General features: G+C 52.0%; 7 protein-coding genes across 7 annotated transcripts; 2 read left to right on the forward strand and 5 right to left on the reverse strand.

The window, feature by feature from the left end:
- Positions 1 to 118: 118 nt before the first annotated feature.
- PODANS_1_16310 (uncharacterized protein) lies at positions 119 to 1312 on the reverse strand (the record flags this gene model as incomplete). The annotated part of the gene is made up of 1 exon (XM_001907035.1): positions 119 to 1312. One exon carries the CDS (start codon positions 1310 to 1312, stop codon positions 119 to 121), a length of 1194 nt encoding a protein of 397 aa, XP_001907070.1.
- Positions 1313 to 2555: 1243 nt separating this feature from the next.
- PODANS_1_16320 (uncharacterized protein) lies at positions 2556 to 3520 on the forward strand (the record flags this gene model as incomplete). Its single annotated transcript, XM_001907036.1, has 3 exons — positions 2556 to 2843; positions 2909 to 3195; positions 3250 to 3520. 3 exons carry the CDS (start codon positions 2556 to 2558, stop codon positions 3518 to 3520), a joined length of 846 nt encoding a protein of 281 aa, XP_001907071.1.
- Positions 3521 to 3708: 188 nt separating this feature from the next.
- PODANS_1_16330 (uncharacterized protein) lies at positions 3709 to 4749 on the reverse strand (the record flags this gene model as incomplete). Its single annotated transcript, XM_001907037.1, has 1 exon — positions 3709 to 4749. One exon carries the CDS (start codon positions 4747 to 4749, stop codon positions 3709 to 3711), a length of 1041 nt encoding a protein of 346 aa, XP_001907072.1.
- Positions 4750 to 7585: 2836 nt separating this feature from the next.
- On the reverse strand, positions 7586 to 8908 carry PODANS_1_16335 (uncharacterized protein; the record flags this gene model as incomplete). Its single annotated transcript, XM_001907038.1, has 1 exon — positions 7586 to 8908. One exon carries the CDS (start codon positions 8906 to 8908, stop codon positions 7586 to 7588), a length of 1323 nt encoding a protein of 440 aa, XP_001907073.1.
- Positions 8909 to 9139: 231 nt separating this feature from the next.
- PODANS_1_16340 (uncharacterized protein) lies at positions 9140 to 9994 on the reverse strand (the record flags this gene model as incomplete). Its single annotated transcript, XM_001907039.1, has 1 exon — positions 9140 to 9994. One exon carries the CDS (start codon positions 9992 to 9994, stop codon positions 9140 to 9142), a length of 855 nt encoding a protein of 284 aa, XP_001907074.1.
- Positions 9995 to 10933: 939 nt separating this feature from the next.
- On the reverse strand, positions 10934 to 12834 carry PODANS_1_16350 (uncharacterized protein; the record flags this gene model as incomplete). The annotated part of the gene is made up of 2 exons (XM_001907040.1): positions 10934 to 11429; positions 11516 to 12834. 2 exons carry the CDS (start codon positions 12832 to 12834, stop codon positions 10934 to 10936), a joined length of 1815 nt encoding a protein of 604 aa, XP_001907075.1.
- A 2034-nt stretch (positions 12835 to 14868) lies between these two features.
- On the forward strand, positions 14869 to 18315 carry PODANS_1_16360 (uncharacterized protein; the record flags this gene model as incomplete). The annotated part of the gene is made up of 4 exons (XM_001907041.1): positions 14869 to 15883; positions 16018 to 16989; positions 17083 to 17682; positions 17729 to 18315. 4 exons carry the CDS (start codon positions 14869 to 14871, stop codon positions 18313 to 18315), a joined length of 3174 nt encoding a protein of 1057 aa, XP_001907076.1.
- Between the last annotated feature and the right edge of the window lie 101 nt (positions 18316 to 18416).

Consider the following 18416-nt stretch of genomic DNA (forward strand, 5'->3'; position numbering starts at 1 on the left):
GGTCTCAGAGGCAGGGCGGTGGGACGTGAAAGAGATTTGGTAGTCTATTGTAAGGTTGTGCAAGAATGTAAAAGAACCGTGTAATTAGGTGATAATAAATGATACCCCCGGTTTAGCCTCAAGCATATCGATTCGACACCCCCGGCAACTCAGCAGACACCTGCGGGCCGTAATGTGCCAGTTCCGCTGACCCAGGTGTCGCTGCTCCATGATGTGCCTGATCCCAATCCCGCCCACTTCGCAGTTCCGTCGCGTTCTGGTATTGTTGTTGCTGCTGCTGCTGCTTGTGCCATTCCTGAAGATACGGAGAGGGTTTCTGCTGTGACGGATCGAGAAAAGGTGCCACCGGCTCGACCAAAGCCCTCTTGGTCTTGTGGAGTTTCCACATCAGCCATGCAATAACTGAGACCATTATGACAACACTAGCTGCGCCCACGCCAATACCGACCTGCGCTGCTACGGGAAGCCCGCCTCCTGATGATGAGGACGAAGGGCCTGGGTCTTGGCCTGAGCCCCCTGTTGAGCCATCTCTCGTTGAGCCACCCGGCGAGCCGTTGTCGCCCGATCCAGTCTCCTTTGGGCCACTGGCGTTTGTCGCTGTGGTCGGACTAGGTTCGAAGGACGGCGTTGAGGGTTTAGTTGTCGTCGAAGTGGAACTCGAACTCGAAACCTGAGCCAAAGGCGTGTAAAACCCCTCGCTGGAATCCCAAAGAGCCAACGTGACCGGCCTCGGCGGCATTACCTCGAATCGCCCTATCCCATCATCGCAGCACCTCCCCGTCTCTGTCTTCTCGCAACAAAACGACGTGTCTTTGTCTGTGACATTGGAGCATGATATGAGGTTTGCTCCCCCGCCGCCGACATCTATTCCTTCGGTGTTAGCCCTTACCAGTCCAAAATAACACACCAGGATGAACGAACTCATGCAAAAAGAGGCGCACTCTGGCGAATTCCAGTTTCGATCAGTGCATGTCCCCCTGATAATCTTCCCATCCGGAGCCTGGCACATCTTGTTCGACAGACAGGCCCGCCCATACGACCCCCCTTTAAAACAGCACATGCTGTCCTCTGCTTCGGGGTGACATGGCGTGTCGGTCGTGGCCTCAACACCGTTGGGGTAGTAGCACTTTTTGACGGCCCACGATAACTGCACAAGGCCCATGCAGGCGACTGCCGTGTGTAACCTCATGTTGGAGTTGCTGAAAGATGCTGGCGAGATTGGTGAGAAAAGTGCAAGGAGGTGCAACAAGAGACAGGGCCATATTCTTAAGAGAAAGCACTGATGCTGCTCCAAGGCTGATGATGGTTTCATCCTTGTTCGCTGCGCACGCCACTATGTAGCACCGCGTGGGAGCGGCGCAGCAAGGGGCCAGGGGCCCAGAATGTTCCTGGCCTGCAGACACAGCAAAAGTATTGGTCTAATGAAGAGCTGTTGGCTCGTCGTCGGTCTGCGCGCGTAGTAGCGCGAGATTGTTATGCCCAAATAAGACGTTCGCCAAGGCCCTTGAGAGACCGGCGGCCCCCAAGAGACCAAGCGAAAGGTCGTGTCACGCTGCCAGATTTGCCGGGACATTGGGGTTGGTCTGACAGGTAGCATTGATGAAGGCGAAGAGGAGACACAGGCTGAAGCAAGTTAATGCCTTGTTGGGGGTTGTCGAACGTCGACGGCAGCGACTTGACAACGCACCAGTGAAGCAGCAGGATGGACTGCTAGTTGCCTGTGTCACTTTCTCAACCCTGGACAGGGCAGCCTTTGAAGGTGGAAAGATAAGTTGCTCCGCATCACCTGTCTCGGACTCGATCTCAGTCGCCAGGACCTTGCAGAGTCGGTGTAATCCGAGTTGGGCTTGGCGGCATAATTGGAGCAGACACCCGCGCGTCTAATACTCGGGGTCTCGATTGCGAGATGACTGCAGGTACAAAGAGCCGCACAATCCGAGCAATGTCTCAATAAGGCAGACAGGGTCTGGTGAATCCGAGTTGGAGATTTGCAAGAATGTACCGTTGCACAAAGAGGCAGCCATCCAGCCCTATGAAAAGGGGCAGAAAAGTGAATTTGCCGCCCAGTTCTTCCTGAGACAGATTGTTCTGACATCAGAAACAAGCAATTTTCGATCGCAACTTGTGTCCGTTGTGGGTGAAAATAAAGAAAAGTCGGCCGTGTGGTTAGGCCATGGTCCACCTGGCATTGCGGGGAAAACTGCCATTTGGTAAGCGCACCGAACAGTCGGAACGCACAATCTCAAGTGGCAAGCAACCAATGATCTTTTCGTCCTCAATCTGACACGGAAGACCCATCAGCTGGCCCCGTGGACCCCAAGATATTATCTTGCAGAGTGCCAAAGGAGTCACACAGATCTTTGTGTTACTTAAGGTACTGTATGCCAAGGTGATAGCTGCGGTTGGGAACTTGTGCAAGATGCCAAGCATCCCAAGTCCCACCCAAACAATGAGGCCACCTCAGTTAGGCAACCAAGTCAAACTTGACGACATCTCTTCCCCTCTTTGAACTGTTCCGATAGTTTGTTTCTTTCACGCCTTTGTATTCAACAATTATGGCTGCTAATGAGACCACCCCACTCCTGCGGGAAAGCAACACCGAAGGCGGCACTCCAGCGCGTGCCACGGACGCAGAAACCCAGCAGACTCAGAATGAGGACCAACTCAACCTTCGAGGCCCCACCGAGCTCAAGCTCGCTGCTGTGGCTCACCTGGGCAGTGTAGTCACTTCTTTTGGCGCTGTTGGGCTGGCTTTGGTTTACGGGCCCCTCGTCCACAATCCGCCCAAGTCGTGGTGGCCTCCTTATGTCGTGCGTGAATTAGCCTCGACCGCAACGACGGTTGTACGTATCACTTTGCCTTGTCTCTGTTGTTTCAACCTTCGTGGCAACACTGACCAAGGCTATAGGGAATTCTGACTGTCATTTGGGGACTGGCCAACTTTCTCGTGTTTCATTTCCGCCGCCGACTAATAGGACCTCCATTCCTCGGTGGTCTGCTACATCTCGTGGGCGCCTTCCCTATATTTCTCTTCTTCATGGCACTCAACGATATAATGGAGAGAGACGGTGGCAGCCATCAATGCCAGCGTTGGGATGGGCAGCAGTGGTATCCTGCCGATCCAGAATGTCTGGCCTGGGTTGAACGCTTCTTTGTCCTCGTTTACACTGGCTTGTTTTTCTTTCTGGGTGTCTGGTAAGTGCCTTTCTATGATTGTCGTTGATCAATGCCTGACATTCACCACTTTAGCACCTCACACGCCGTCCTTGTTTATCTCAACTTTATGTGGACCAAAAGACAGTTCGTGGCATTCATGCGATCCCTTCCGTGGTCAAGGCCTGAACTCTCGTCTCACAACGGCGCCTATCGTGCGCGTGTTCCTGTCCCGATTGTCCCAATAGGAGGTATCTCGTTCGAATTTGGCATCAAGGTCTTGGGGCGTGACTCTGTCCCGCGATCAGCTGTTGAAGCGGAAGAGAACACTTCGGCACAGGCTACCACCTCTGGACAGGCTGCTTGAGGCCGACAAACGATACTGTACGATCTTTGGTATTAGACATCTCGCCGTGATGCCGAGCGGTATATTTAGTATGGAGAACATTGGATGCACTTAAGGTTTTGAAATAGGAGAAAGGCTCGCTTTGTATATGTAGCAGACAAGAATTAATCTTTATTTCATGCACACAGGCACCATATCCCTGTTCCCAACTACCAAGCCGTATGACCCCCATCAATAACAAGATTCCCACCCGTCATGAAACTGCTCCCCTTACCCATCAAAAACAGCACCGCAGCCTTGAACTCGCTCGTCTCCGCCAGCCTTCCCATCATGTTCTCCGCCTCCCACTTCTCCCTCAGCCCGGGCACCTCCTCAAAGTTCTTGAGCACCATCGGCGTAAGGATATGGCCAGGAGAAATACAATTCACTCTGATCCCCCCACTGCCATCCGGCCTCGTAGGGCTCCATTCCATGGCCAGGTTCCTCGCCAACTGAATCACACCGGCTTTGCTGGAATTATACACCGGGCTGAGCAAGCCTTTGTTGGCAATCAGCCCGCTCATACTGGCAATAAGACAAATACTCGCCCCCTTTGTCTTGTGCTTGAACATCTGCCTCGCTGCTGCGGAAGCAGTCATGAACACACCAGTGTAATTCACCTCTAGCATCTTGGCGACGTCCTCGGGGGTGTACTCCATCGCCGGGGTGATCTGCTGAATCCCCGCAGCAGCCACCACCCCGTCCAACCGCTGATTATCATCCGCAATCTTCGCAATGAGGGAGTTGAGGGAGTCAATATCGGCGACATCTTGCTGGCAGTAGTGGAGGGAGCCGCCCCAGGAGGGGACGACGCGGGAGTTGGCTTGCTCCCATTGCTCTGGGTCAGAGGGGGAGGGGTGTCGGTCCAGGCAGTACACTTTCCCGCCTGCTTCGACGAGGGCCTCGGCGAGGGTGAGGCCTAGGCCTTGGGCGCCGCCGGTGACGATGTAGACTTTGCCGCCGAGGTCGAAGTCTGAGAAGCGTTGGCGGCCGATGTTTTCGGAGGGGGAGACGCGTGGGGAGGTTTTGTTTTGGGTGGGGTCCGGGTTTTGGGGTTTTACTTTTGTGAGGAGGGGTGGTGAGGTGTGGAGGAGGCGGGTGGTGGTTGGTGTGCAGGTGAGGGGGGTTGGTGGTTTGGAGCGGGTGATGTTTTGGGAGAGGCGGGCTTGCCTTGAGGCGAAGCGGCAAGCTCTTGCTGCCGAGGGGTTCATTTTGAGTATTTTTTGTAGTTTGATTTTGGGTCTGTTCAGTCACAGTAAGAGTGGTGCATGAGGTTCATTCACCGGCCGGCTTTTATGTGGCCGTGGTGTTGATCAAACATGTGTTGATGTAAGTCAGCACTCGAACCTGATTCTGGCACAGGAGCTTTTGCTCCGAGTCCAAGACGTCTAATATCCCACTATCCGTACCGACAGCCACACAAGCGATGATCTTCGACGTCATGACAGTGGTGGTATGGCCAATAGGCCGGTGAATATCTCCCAACACCCCCGTTCCGGCACCCGAATCTGGCTCCGTGACCGTCGGGACAGCATCGTTCACCGATGTTCGCAATGCCGTTTCATAACGGCAGGATGCTTTCCCCAATATGTTGCCTGTGCTGAGGCGCCTAACTCCGCAATTTCAGCCACGGTGAGCTGTCAAACGGCGGGTGTTGCCTGCGCCGAGAAATGCCCCACCTCCGGCCCCGGCATGACCGCCGATCGGTGTGCTCAAACGCGGCATCTCGGCGCCGATACATGACGTTAATGTGGAGCCGAACCGTGAATAAGCTTTGTTCCCTCTTGTTTCCATCGACTTTTGATCCTGAAATTCTCAACCTGACACGCCTGACTCCCTGAATGTCTTCTCCCTGCGAAGATCTTGCAGCTCGTGCCGGTCAGCAAGTAGGATGAGTCTGGAACGCGCGTTCAAGTCATTTACGTTTTTCGGTGGAGAATAGACGGCTCGGCATTTTAAGCTTGGTAACTCTCTTCATTCAATCTGGTATTGAAAAGTCTCTCATTGAAATATGGATATCCACTTGATGTAGCTCAATTCACCAACGCAGACGCACGAAAATACGAAAATTCCAACAACTCAGGGCCTTCTGGCCCTCCATTTAGTTCCACGCTCACGTCCCAGAGTCCCGCTCCGTATCGCCGTACCTTGAAGGCTTCGTAGTTCAAGCGGACATGCTGTAGGGTTGGACAAGCAAATGCCAACTTTTCTGCCAACGCCTCAAGATCTTGTTCATACTGGGACACATTGTCGACCGCTAGCTGTGTGAGCTTGGTAAAAGACGGAATAGGCTCTATCAAGTCCTGTGGTAGGATCCCATCCTCTTCCTCGACCTAGTCTGCATCTTGGTCTGAAATATTCAGAACAAGCGCCTCCAACGAACCACCGTTAGACAGTACCAGATCCTTGAGTATCTCCTTAGCAGACCGATCGTATGTGTACCATTGGCGGTTTAGATCCACCTCCATCATCCTCAGCTTGATGGGTAGCTCCGGATGTTCTTCGCTAGTGCACAGCAGCATGGCTGGATCAAAGACCCCGTCTGGGGTAGCAACATAGAATGCCAGATTACAGGAGATAGACGGGTGTTTGGCAAACTCGCAGAGAAGTTCGTGTGCGCCCTTGCAGTAGTAAGACACTTTGAGCTTTCGAAGGCGTGGACATGATGTTGGGCCGAAAGCTGAAAACACAACTTTACAGCTGTTGTCGGTGCAGAGCTAGAAGACGTCTTGGTCCTCATGCAGCTTGTAATTGTTGTCAATCATCACTACCTCAAGACAAGCCAAATCGACCAGCCCCGTCAAGTGCTGGCGATTCAACGGGTAGACGGATTGGCCACAGTCGAGGATTTTGAGATGTAGAGGTTCCCCCCGCTCTCGACATACTCTTCACAAATCTTATCGAAGAATTCTGCAAGATCAAGGGCTTTCGGGCCTGATATGACCACACAGTTTCAGTTGAAAGTTAAAGTTCTAATTCTTTCAAGGGCTCTTTTGCATGGTCAGCTGGAAGAAACACAAAATTTGATGTGCCGATAACATTTCAGTGAACAGCAATTTGCATATCTTGACCTAAAGGGTTCGGCATACCTTGAGTGCAGCAAAAGTTGTATTAATTGTCGCCGCCACCTGGACAGATCGCCGGACAAGTTCTTGACAGCAAGGTATCGCAAGTTACAGAAATAAGAAACCTGAAGTTCGGGCCGATATTGCGACACCGAGCTGTCATTGGAGATATCTCGGAGTACATTCGTGGTCTCTTCGGGGTCGTCACATGCAACCTGAAGGGTCGTTAGGTCTGGACGTAATCTCCGCAGACAATCTAGTGTAGCCTGCTCCAGTCTGTACGCAAAACCCCAGCTGAAATATGAGATTTGTTAGAAACATCGTTTCGATGTTTGATGGGTGCTAGGACTCTTGCTCGAACTCTTTCAGGCACCGCATTGATTTGATGAGCTGTCGTGTTCTCTCGTTGAACTCCGTTGAAGTTGGATTCTCTCCGTTCGTTGCACCCGAATAAGGGCTCTTGGTGTAAATGGGATTCGGGTTACATGGCGAAATATTGAATGAGTCACTGCTCCTGTCGAGGTGACGGTAAAGGTGTCGACCAAATACCAGGTGAAAGGTTCTGCTCGTACGACAGAGAATACAAAGGGTCTTCCGGTCCCTAATATGCTCTCCGATTGAATCAAGTATCTCCAGAACAGCAGCGACCCGTCTTGCTGCGGTACCCATCTTGACTGTATTGACAGGGGTAGAATACTGTCGAGAAGGTGATGGCGGGGAGGTGTTTGCTAGCTGTCAGTTGATTGTTGATTGTTGATTGTGTGCGGCACTAGATCCACATTTGGTGAAAGAAACGATGCGAACCCTAAGGTAAAACTACCTTAGGTAGGTGTCTGCCTCTTGAAGGCTCCTTTTATGGTCTTAATTAGCACTAGTCGAAGTTTAAATTACATGGCTTCATCTGCAATAAAAGTCGACAACCAAATTCAGAACAATAAACGAGTGGATAGCAGACGACAGGATAGTGTGCTCATTTCTCGCCTTACACCATCTCAGGTGAACCAACACGACTCCCGACAATAACATCCCAAGCCTCCTCATCCTCAGCCTCTTTACAACCCCCAACACCGTCCTCAAAACCATCACCCGCCCCATCCATACCAAACCGACCCATTTCAGTTTTCTCTTCACTCTCCATGTTTCCATATTTCTTATCGTTCTTTGCTCCTCCAGACCCTTCCTTCTTGCCCCCCCTTAACTCAATCAACCCCTCCTCCATCTCCCCCCACCACCTCCCCTCTACGCAGTGACATCCCTGACCATGAACAATAGCATGCCACATCTTCATCTTCTCCTCCAAAACCACCAGCCTCCCCTCGGCCTCTCTCTTCTCCTGTGACAACCGCGCAATATTCCCATGAGCATGCGTCATCGCCTCCAGCACCCCATCAACATATGACTGCGTGTAAATCGGCTTGAAATCTTTGTGAGCACTCTCCCCCACTTCATCAACACCCACCCCCCCCATAGGAGGAAGAGGCAAATCCAAAAACGGCAGCAGCATAGACGACGACCCCTCCCCTTTCTCATTCCCTTTACCGTGAACAGGAATCGGTCTGGTCAACGGCGAAGACATGGCAACATCACCAGAAAGCGAAGAACCCCGAGCACTTCCCTGATTGTCAGAACCATCAAGCTGCATCCTCTCCATCCCCTTGATGACCCTGCCCGGCGTCGGCGTCGGCGGCGACTCCCTCTTCCAAGGCGTGATATCAAAAGTCTTTGACCCAGGCGCGGTCGGCTCAACAACGGCCGTACCAAAAATCCCGGTCTTTTTCGATATTGGGGTCGAGGGCAAAGACTGCGTCTCACGAGAAGGTTCCGGCCGGAGGTGCTTCATATCTCGACGCGAAAGGAAACTGGCAACCGGCTTGGGAGTCGAAGCCGCAGCAGCAAACTTGCCCTCACCCCCGAGGATCTCATCAAGGTGTGACCTCGTCTCGTCAAACGCGTGAAACTGTTCCGTTCGACTGTGAGACCGTGACTGGACAATGCGATCATACAGGCGACCTACTTTGTGGAGGTCGTTCAAAAAGGGGAGAGACTTTCTCTCGGGGCTGCTGTTGGACCAGGTCTTGAGGACGTCTTCCAGCTTATCATCCCCTTTGGCTTGTTTTCCATCGGCCGAGGTCGAGGCTGAGGGCTGGGTGGTAGCTGGAGCAGGGATTTGGGTAGATGGTGACGCTCGGGCGCGCGCGTTGCGAGCGGGAGTGGATTTCTGGGGATTCATGTTTGGATGGAGGAGTCTTGTAAGTGCGTATGAAGATTGCTGTGGATGGAGATGATTTGAGAAGAGGGTAAACATCAAAGATTTGAGGCCCTAAAGTACCAAAATGTTTGGCTACTTCTCTTTCTCTTGATGAGATGTCCTGGATCAAAACCGCCTTTCTTGTCTTCAACACAAATCAGCTTTATCCCTATGGACATCATCGCCTCAAAGAGCAAACCAAAACAAGTCTCACATCACTACACACACCCAAAGCACTTCTTTCAATCAACTCTCTTTATTTACCACAAATCCCTCTTCATCAACTATCTACTCATCAAAAAGAGCATAATTCGGCCCATTATTCGGTCCACTTCCCACAGTAGCATGCGCCAACACCTTGCCCAATTTTCCAGTCCGCACATCTCTTTCATAAACCACAACCCTGTTATCATCCTGCAGCGCGCTCACCAGCTTTGTCCCCGCCTTGTTGAGCGAGAAGCCGCGGGGATTGCGCCCACCAGCGGGAGCGGTCTGCACATGCGTCAAAGCGCCGGTTTGCTGATTGACAGCAAACACTTGCAGCGGGTCCGACTTGATCGTCCCCTCTCCGTCAAAGGCCGGAATGTCCAGGCTGTTCTCCCCGCGGGAGGAGACAATGACAAATCTCTGATCAGGGCTCACCTCAATCTCCGCCGCCTTGGTGCCAGCAGGGACCGTCGTGCCCGGGCCGCCAGAAGGAACGTCAAAGAGGCGGGTGAATTCAGGGGCGGCGTCGCGCTTGTAGGTAACCGAATACCCGCTGATGGTGTTGGAGAGCTCGTTAAACGAGTAGAGGAAGGTCTTGCGGCCGGCCTTGGCAAAGGCGACGTGCCTGGGACCGGAGCCGGCAATGGTTGGGATGGAGGTCACGGCAGTGGCGGCGGCAGCGCCATCGTCGACTTGGAAGACGCGGATGAGATCGGCGCCGAGGTCGGGGACCAAAATAAACTTCTTGGATGGGTCCAGGATGGCATCGTGGAGATGGGGGGCATCCTGACGCTCGGGGACGGTGCCAGGGGCAGTCAGCTGGTAGGTTTGCTGGCCGAGGAGGGAGAGGTTGGTTGGGTCAGCAACGGAGAAGGTGGTGAAGGCGGAGGTATCACTGTGTTCCTGTATTAGCACCGCGAGAACATACCCCGCCATGAAAGGTAGACGTACTAGTGAGCCACGGCAAGCTTGCTGTTATTGGCAAAGAGAGTCGAGGCAACAGGACTCTTGAGGACAGAGAGAACGTCCAGGGTCTCGAGAGTCCCGCTGGCGCTGGTCCTGTAGGAGGTTATGGAAGAAGATCCACCCCAGCCCTCGTTCAGGCAGTACAACACCGACTTTGACTTGTCAAGAGTCAACCAGGTAGGCTCAGACCCGCAGTCCAGATTCTGAGAAACCCGAGTCAGGGACGACCCATCTAGCTTCAGCGAGGTAACAGTATGGTCATTGTACGACGTAGCGTAGATGATTTCGGCCGACGCCGGAAGGGCAAGCAGGAAAGCGATGAGCTTCTTGGACATCTTTTCGGTCGTGACGGTGCGCTGGACTGTCTACCGGAGAGAAATCTGGGGCAGACCTCCACGGGTGAGATCCATCAGCGGGGCTGGTACCCTTTAATATCAGATTCAGGGGCGCATTTTCGCAATTTCCGCCAAGTATCCCGGTGCTCGGGACGATATAGACTTTTGATCATTGCAAATGCACGGAAGCATGGCTACATAGTGGCCCAGCCTAATAAGGCCGGATCATCCCTTCGAATCCCATCTCACGGCGGTATTAGGCAACGGCAAATCGGGTCTGAGCGTGTTGCGTGCCTGACATGATAATCAAGTTTATAGTGATAATATTTGCCGGGATGGAATAAGCCGACTAGGATGGAATGAGCATCAGCTTCCTTATTGAAGCGCGGGGGGTGGCATGCCGCCGCGGATATACTGACCCCTTGCAGGACTCCGGGTGGGCCATCCCATGTTCCCCACAGCCTCGGTCACTGCCGTCACTTGTAAGCGCTGTCAGCCAACTCCTTCGGCTTTGTCAGAATGGACATGGAAGTGGAGAGCTTCCAATGCGCACCACTAGAAACCTGACAGGAGGCTACCACGATTGCAACGTCTGTGGAGCGGGCTTCAAATCCGGGCCGATGTTGAGAAGCACGGGAGCTGCTCGAGTGAGTGTCAAAGGACAGTGCGACGGAAGAATTAACGATTGGTCAATGGGATCGTGATTATATAAAACCCGGGAGAGTATCCGGGGTAGGTCGTAACGGATCGTCGTCAGCATGGCTGGTGATTGGGTCCGTTCGAGGTTCCTCCACCAAAAGGATCTGACATGCAACCAATTTATCGGCGGGGAGCGGGATATCCGGGAACGGTCGAGTATCGGTCGCATTGTGGGTTCGAGCCTTTTGGAGAAGAATGCGGTGTATATGGTATGGAGATGTCGAGTTTGGATATAGGGCGAAGGGTGAAAGAGTTGAGGAAACCGGGAAGTTTTGCAATGGTAAAAAACTGTGAGGTCTGTCTCCATTGGAAATCCCAACCAATAACTTACCGGGGCGTTACACATGGGTAGATACGATGGGTAGAAGTTACTATCACAGAAAGCACAGAACCGAGAGTGAAAGTCATGTGATTGTGGCACGTCGTTAATTCTTCTCAAGATATTACAACTCCCTACACAGCAACAGCATTCCAATTCTGGATCTCAAACTCGCACGTCGCCCCCAACGGCTTTCCCCCCTCAGCTGTAGCCACAACCTGCCCATCCCGAGACACAGTAACAACAACATCACCACTATTCCCCCCAAACGGCACACTCCCCCTATAAATACCTGCAGTCCCCGCACCGCTCGCAGGAAAAGCCGTAAAAGTCCCCGTCTGCTCATTCTCCCCAATCTTGACCGTAACCGTAACCCCCTCATCTGAGGTCAGAAGCGCACCATAAAACACAGCATCCTCATTAAAATCCTGCGGCGGCTGCTCCACCTCATTGAAATCCGCATTGTTACCAGTGGTACCGCCATCAGGGCAAGCAAGAGCAGGCGCGGTGCGGTAATAAGCCGCGACCCTCTCCTCAAACTCCGTCGGCGCAGCTCCTGTCTTGTATTGCTCAATGTAAAAAGGCAAGAACTTGCGCCAGCCATCATGGCTCATATTCTCGACATAGGGGATTGGCGCAGACGTATCGAACAAACCAAGTTCCTTCTCGCGAATAGGGCCAATGTAGTGAGATTCGCCGTAGTCATTCCAGGTGAGGATCTCGACGAAATCAGGGTTGACTTCCATTACCTGAGCCCAACGGGTATCCCAGAGCTCATCGCCACGCCAGAGCCAGTTCTTGGTGAAGTCGGGGTTGTTGAGATTGGTGTAAAACCACGGGGAGACAGCCATCATGTATGCTCGGTCTCCAAGAGCGTCTTGGTACTCGAGATCGGATTTGATGGTGATGTTGGTGTCACCATTCGGCCAAGCATCAAAGCTGAACAGCCCGTCAGCAACACCATCCGCCAGTCCAGCAGCAACAACCGGGCCCTGAGATGACCAATCGGGGACGAAGAACGAGTTAGTCGTTGCCTTGATGTCAGCCCAGTCGCCCGCATTGTCCGGACCTTCAAACGTGGAAACAAACAGCTTGTCGTCGTCGGTTTTGAAGTAAGCCGGGCTGGCACCGAACCTGGTGATGTGGTCAATAACATCCTCCTTCGGCCATGCTCCCAGGGCTTTGTAGTCAAAGCTGAAAAAGAGTTTGAAGTTCAGGCTTTCGGCAACCTGAAAGATGGTTTGCAAGGACGCCTCGTTGCCTTCATCGCCTTGGGCAATATTGAGGACAAAGGCATCAATCTTGGCCTCCTGCGCCAGCTTGATGTTGTCTTCCCAGTCGGCATTGTCGAGGGAGCGCACATTGCCTACAATAACGTGGGCAAACACTTCTTTGGCGGCTTGCACTGAGGGCAAGACCACGGACACCGAGATGGCAAGAGCGAAAAGAAATTTCATTATTAAAAGGAATGTTAATTGTCAAAGGAGTGGTGAGAACAGAAAAATGAGTGACTGAATAACCTGTCGTCAAGACTAGGCCCCTGCTACCAGAACAGGGTGTGGAAAAGGAATGTGGTTGAAGTGGTAAGCGGTGTGGTGTGTGAAAGAAACATGACACCGATGGAAAGGAGAAGGAAAGTGATCTTTTAAGTTGGCACTCAATCGTCGTCCGGGTCCCGGAGTCCGGAATAGGAGGCTCGTAGCCAGTCCTTCCACTCTACAAACACACATTCATAGTGGTGTTGATGGCCTTGGGGATCGTAGGAACAGAAACACATGAGGCGCGGGTCCGGCGGTCTCAGGGACGATTGCAGGGCCGCATTTTACACGGGCACATATTCTTCAGATCAGACGACGCGTTTCCCTTTCGTCGGGTTCCTGAAGGATGGCTCAACTCTGGGGCATGACCGTAAGTTCGGCCCACTCCTCGTTGGGAGTTCAGCTTTTAGGTTCACCGTATTATCCTCGCAACATGGGAAAGAAAATAGATCGTGAGCGCAGGGTTAAATGCAGTTGATCAAGGCTGAAAGTCCACATTTTGATTGGATCGCTTTGCGATGTCAAACCTGCCAAAACACAGACAAGCTTTTCTCCCAAGAGATGCTAGCGATGTGCAGCGAGCTAAAGCAAGCCACAAGAGCTTCGGCCAGCGCCCAGACTCTTGGTCTTAAACGCTTCCGAATTTAGAGTTGAGCTTTGTTGGTGCAGCGAATAATTATCTAATGGAAGGAGCAAAGCCACAACCAAAAGAAATGAGGGGTTGGTTATCAGAGAACTTTTGACGGCCGTTGGCGGCGGCTTGTTGGAACCCCAGAGACATATGCTTGCGAGGTCGAAGCTTGCGAGATCGAAACTCGCGACCCGATCTGACGGATGCTGAGAACTTTTGTCTGAATGATGAGCAAAATAAAAGTGGTGTTTGAAGACATCGTCAGCTGTGATCTTTATCAGCTGCATCAAAACCGGCTGCGAGGCGTACGACTTTCCATATTGGTGGTTTTTGCCTCCTTGGGGTGTATGGTGTCAGACACAGAGCAATGCGGTGTCTGTTGAGCGTAATGCGACACCAAATCAGATGCCAAGTGATGTTGGCTTGGGGTATGGTTCGATCCTTGGGACTGATTATCGTACGTGAGCGCAAAGTGTGGCCGAGTGTTGCGGTTGGCCATTACAGCCCGACCTTGGGTTGTGAGATGTGCGAGTGCGGATCAGGTGGCGCAAACTTGAGATGATGGATGTCATGGATGTGAGATCGGATATATTGAGGGCTGGAACCCAGACAGTTGATTTGAAGCATAAAATGAGCAGTGGATATTATCTTATTTTATATTATTATTATTATTACAAAATATAAGAAGTTCGAAAAAGTGTAAAGTAAGGTATTTATATATAATGATTCGGGGTGTGGCTACAGGCCTGGGGGTATGAGTGAGGAAGTGGGGCTCTCGGAGGATTCGGGGGGTTCAGGGGTCATGTATAAAAGCTGTCTGCTTCTGACATTCTATTTTAGACAGGACATCGACTTCTATTTTCTTCGTATTTTATGCCTTGCACGTGTGCAGGCAATTCTGGCCCTCTGATCAGGCCAATCCGGTACTTATTATATGGCTTGCGAGCTCATAGCGTCTTTTCTTTGTCCTACGTGAAGTGTGGCCTGCGAGCGAGTCACTGTCACGAAGGTGTTTCATTCAGAGCCCAGTTGAGGGTATAGTTGTGGTGTTGTGGTTGTTTTGTGTGTTTTTCTCACCATTTCACTATTATAGAAGAAAAGAAGCTCGAAAGAGCGTATAGTGAGGTATTTATATATGAGGAGTAGGTAATCTGCCAAGAGCCCAGAAATCGGCATGAGGTGTTCTGATACTTGTACCAGTAATTCCGCCATTTTCCTCTAACTGCATCGTAGCCAGGGATTGAGTACACCTTACATCTCGGCATCTTTCTCATTCATTTCCAAAGCCAATCAATTTCACCAGCTGCAGATCCATCTTCAGGATGCATCGCGAAGGCAAACGCGAAGGTCGAACGAAGAGTGCAAACCAGTATCTCGCCGGCAATTTTGCACCTATCCAAAAAAAAACACTTCCACTCACACCATGTTTCTACGAAGGAGAGATCCCAGCTGACCTGGCAGGTGGGCAGTACGTCCGGAACGGTAGCAACCCGCTTATCACCAAGGACGAGAATACACGGGTTCATTGGTTCGATGGTGTTGGAATGCTCAGCGGGGTCCTGTTTCCTGAGAAGGGGTCGGAAATCCAGCCAGAGTTTGTCAACCAGTACTTGGTGACCGACATTTTCTCCTATGCGAAAGGCTCGGCTCTCTCAAAACCGTTCCTGTTCAGCATCTCGATCCTTATCGATCCTTTGGCTTCCGTGCTGAGTATTGCGTTGCACATATTGAGGACTGTCATCTTGACAATCTTGTCCCAACTTCCCGGATCACCAACTCCAGTCAAAAAGACGAGCGCTGCCAACACAGTAGTCCTTTATCATGACGGGTGTGCTCTGGCCACCTGTGAAAGTGGGCCGCCCTTACGCTTTGCGCTACCGAGCTTGCAAACCATCGGCTGGTTCGATGGAAGGAGGGCAGAAGGAGAGCCCGAAAAGTCTGAGCGGGAGGGTTTCGGAGGAAACGAGATGATGACTTTCGTCAAGCAATGCACAACGGCTCATCCTCGAACACATTCTGTGACGGGAGAGCTGATTGCTTTTCATGCCTCTTTGGTAAGGCCATTTGTTCATTACTTCATCATTACAAAAGCCAAGTCAGGTCGTCAGCCTCTTCTCACGGCCCCTGTTCCGGGAATGACGTCTCCAAAGATGATGCACGACTTTGGTGTATCCAGGGGCTATACCGTCATCATTGATATGCCCCTCTGCTTTAACCCCTTGAACCTCCTGAAAGGCTCACCGGTGCTGTCGTTTGAAAGCTCTCGGAAGTCGAAGTTTGGAGTATTTCCGCTATATCAACCTGAAGCAGTCCAATGGTACGAAAACAACCCCTGCTGTGTCTTTCACACTGCCAATTGCTGGAAAGTGAAACCTCTGACACAACCCGGAATGATCAGGGAACGACCAGCAATCTCCTCGCCTGCCGTCTGACGTCTGCATCGCTCGTCTTCCACACGGCAAATATCCCAGCGCCAGAAGGCAAGCCCGTCCCGCCGAAATATGCTGAGGAACAACAATGTCGACTGTGTTACTACAGCTTCCCGTTTTCACCAGTCAGCCATGCGCAACCACCCGGAACAAAAAACCAATGGGCGTTGTCGGCCATCGAGCTCGAGTTCCCGAACGTGTCGCCACTATCTGTAATGTCGGAGGCACAGTATGTGTATGGTTGTTCGGCGAGGTCAGTGTGTTACTCGGTCGAGCTGGGGAAAGCAGCCAGGATCGAAAATCTCGCAAAAATCAACGCCATAGATCTGATACAAAGAGGCCTTGAGACGCAGCCGCAACCGATCAAGGGGTGTGTCGACAAACGGTCTATTCAAGAGATCCTTAAGTCCAGCGATCCCGACCCAATCCAGCTTTTTGCAATGCTGAAGGGGTGGTATGCTCAAGAACCCCGATTCGTTCCGCGCTCGAATCCCATATCAGAAGATGACGGGTTTGTACTCAGCTTCGTGTTTGATGAAAGCCAGCTGGACGAGCGAGGGTCGTGCCGAGACGACGCAATCGGTGAGTTGTGGGTGACAGACGCGAAGGATATGAGAACGCTTTTGGCGCGTATCAAGCTTCCGCAGAGGGTGCCGTATGGGTTTCATGGGTGTTGGTTCAGCAAGGACGAAGTGATGGCACGGCGGCCATACACAACCCGAAAATTGACTGAGGAGGGTGCGGGCAGTTGGGTTTGCGTTGCCATGTCTAAATTGGATCGTATTCGTAACTGTACGTCACCAACCAACTGGTCTCGGCGAGAATATAGCGTGAAAATTGCTTCCATAATCAACAATCTGTCATTTGTCATGACTCCATTCTCCAGAACCAACACTGGATTGAACAATGAACTAGTAGCTGTGTCACGGAGCCACGAATCCAACCCCAGAGCTCGGATCCAAACAATGCGAGATACAGGCAACGATCCCGCTCCAGGCACCCAATCCCACATCGGTAATACCCAAGGTCTCGTCAAAATATAAAGCCGCCTCATTCCGAGACTCGTTTACGGTGAGTTGAGCCGCCTACGAGCCAATCTCATCTCAGCCTCTTCTGACATGTTGGCAGAAAACACGCACCCGTGGCTACTTGCCCTCACGGCGGTAATTCCAACCGTCTATGCTTCTCGACGCGGTTCAACAAGTGAATGTTCCCCCGTCTCCTTCGACATTGTAGCCACCGCCGAAAATGCCATCTTGTCTCCATCTTACGACCCCAGCAATGAAACGTCCATCATTAACTTCATCAACGCAATGGCCAGGGGCGAGGTGAACCCCGTTGTCGGGTCTCAGAACATCAGCGGCTCCTTCGTCATCAACGGCATCTACTGCAAGCCCACCAAAAAGGTCAAGAAAAAACGCAACGCCCTTCAAATATTGGTTCACGGCATCACCTATAACAGCAGCATGTGGGGTGGGTATCACTTTGGTGACCGCTACAACTGGCACGCCTACGCTAATGGAGAGGGGTATCACACCCTCGCCATTGACAGACTTGGCCACGGCCTCAACTCAAAGGCATTGGACCCGCACAATGTGATTCAACCTATGCTCCAGGTGGAGATTTACAAGGAGCTGATCCAGTCTATCCGTTTCAACACCGCTGCCAACTCCCTTCGGAAGAGGTTTTCCAACATCATCTGGGTAGGTAGCTTCATTCTTTGTCACATCGATGGATCTTTTTGAGCTGACAGATAAAAAGGTCGGCCACTCCTACGGCTCCCAAATCGCCCTCCCACTCGCACGCCTCTGCCCAAATCTCACCTCAGCCCTGATCTTGACAGGCTGGTCCTCCACCACCAACCTCAGCGAGGTGCAAAAGTTCAATCTCGCCTCTGCTTCTACTCTTTATCCCTCTCGGTTTCCTGGCCTGGATAAAGGCTACCTAGCCATGGCTGACGAGGCCCTACGTGCAAAAATGTTTTACTATGGTGCTTACGACCCAGCAATCCCCGCGTTTGACTTTGCAAACCAGGATATTGTCACGATTGGTGAGTTTGCCGCTAATGCAGGACCGTTTGGGATACCGCCTGCCGCGTACAACAAGCCGGTTATGGTTATTACTGGTGTGGAAGATGGTGTGTTTTGCGCCCAACCTGGAGTCGCAGCAAGGGAGTGTGAGGAGTTGTTGGAGAAGACGAGGACAGACATGTTTCCGGGTGTGCCGGGGAGGAAGTATGAGTATTTTGCGCCGAGGAATACGGGGCATGATTTGACGCTTCATTATTCGGCCAGGGAGACTTTTAGGAGGGCTCATGGGTTTTTGGATAAGTACTTTTAGGAGGAGTTCTACATGGCGGGTTGCGACGGCGTGGGAATCGAGGTTTGTGGTTGGTAGATCCCTGGACAGCTGTTACACGTAGCTACACCGGAAACAAGTCA

The sequence above is a fragment of the Podospora anserina genome, chromosome 1 (assembly GCF_000226545.1).
Source record: "Podospora anserina S mat+ genomic DNA chromosome 1, supercontig 4".
Lineage (NCBI taxonomy): Eukaryota > Fungi > Ascomycota > Sordariomycetes > Sordariales > Podosporaceae > Podospora > Podospora anserina.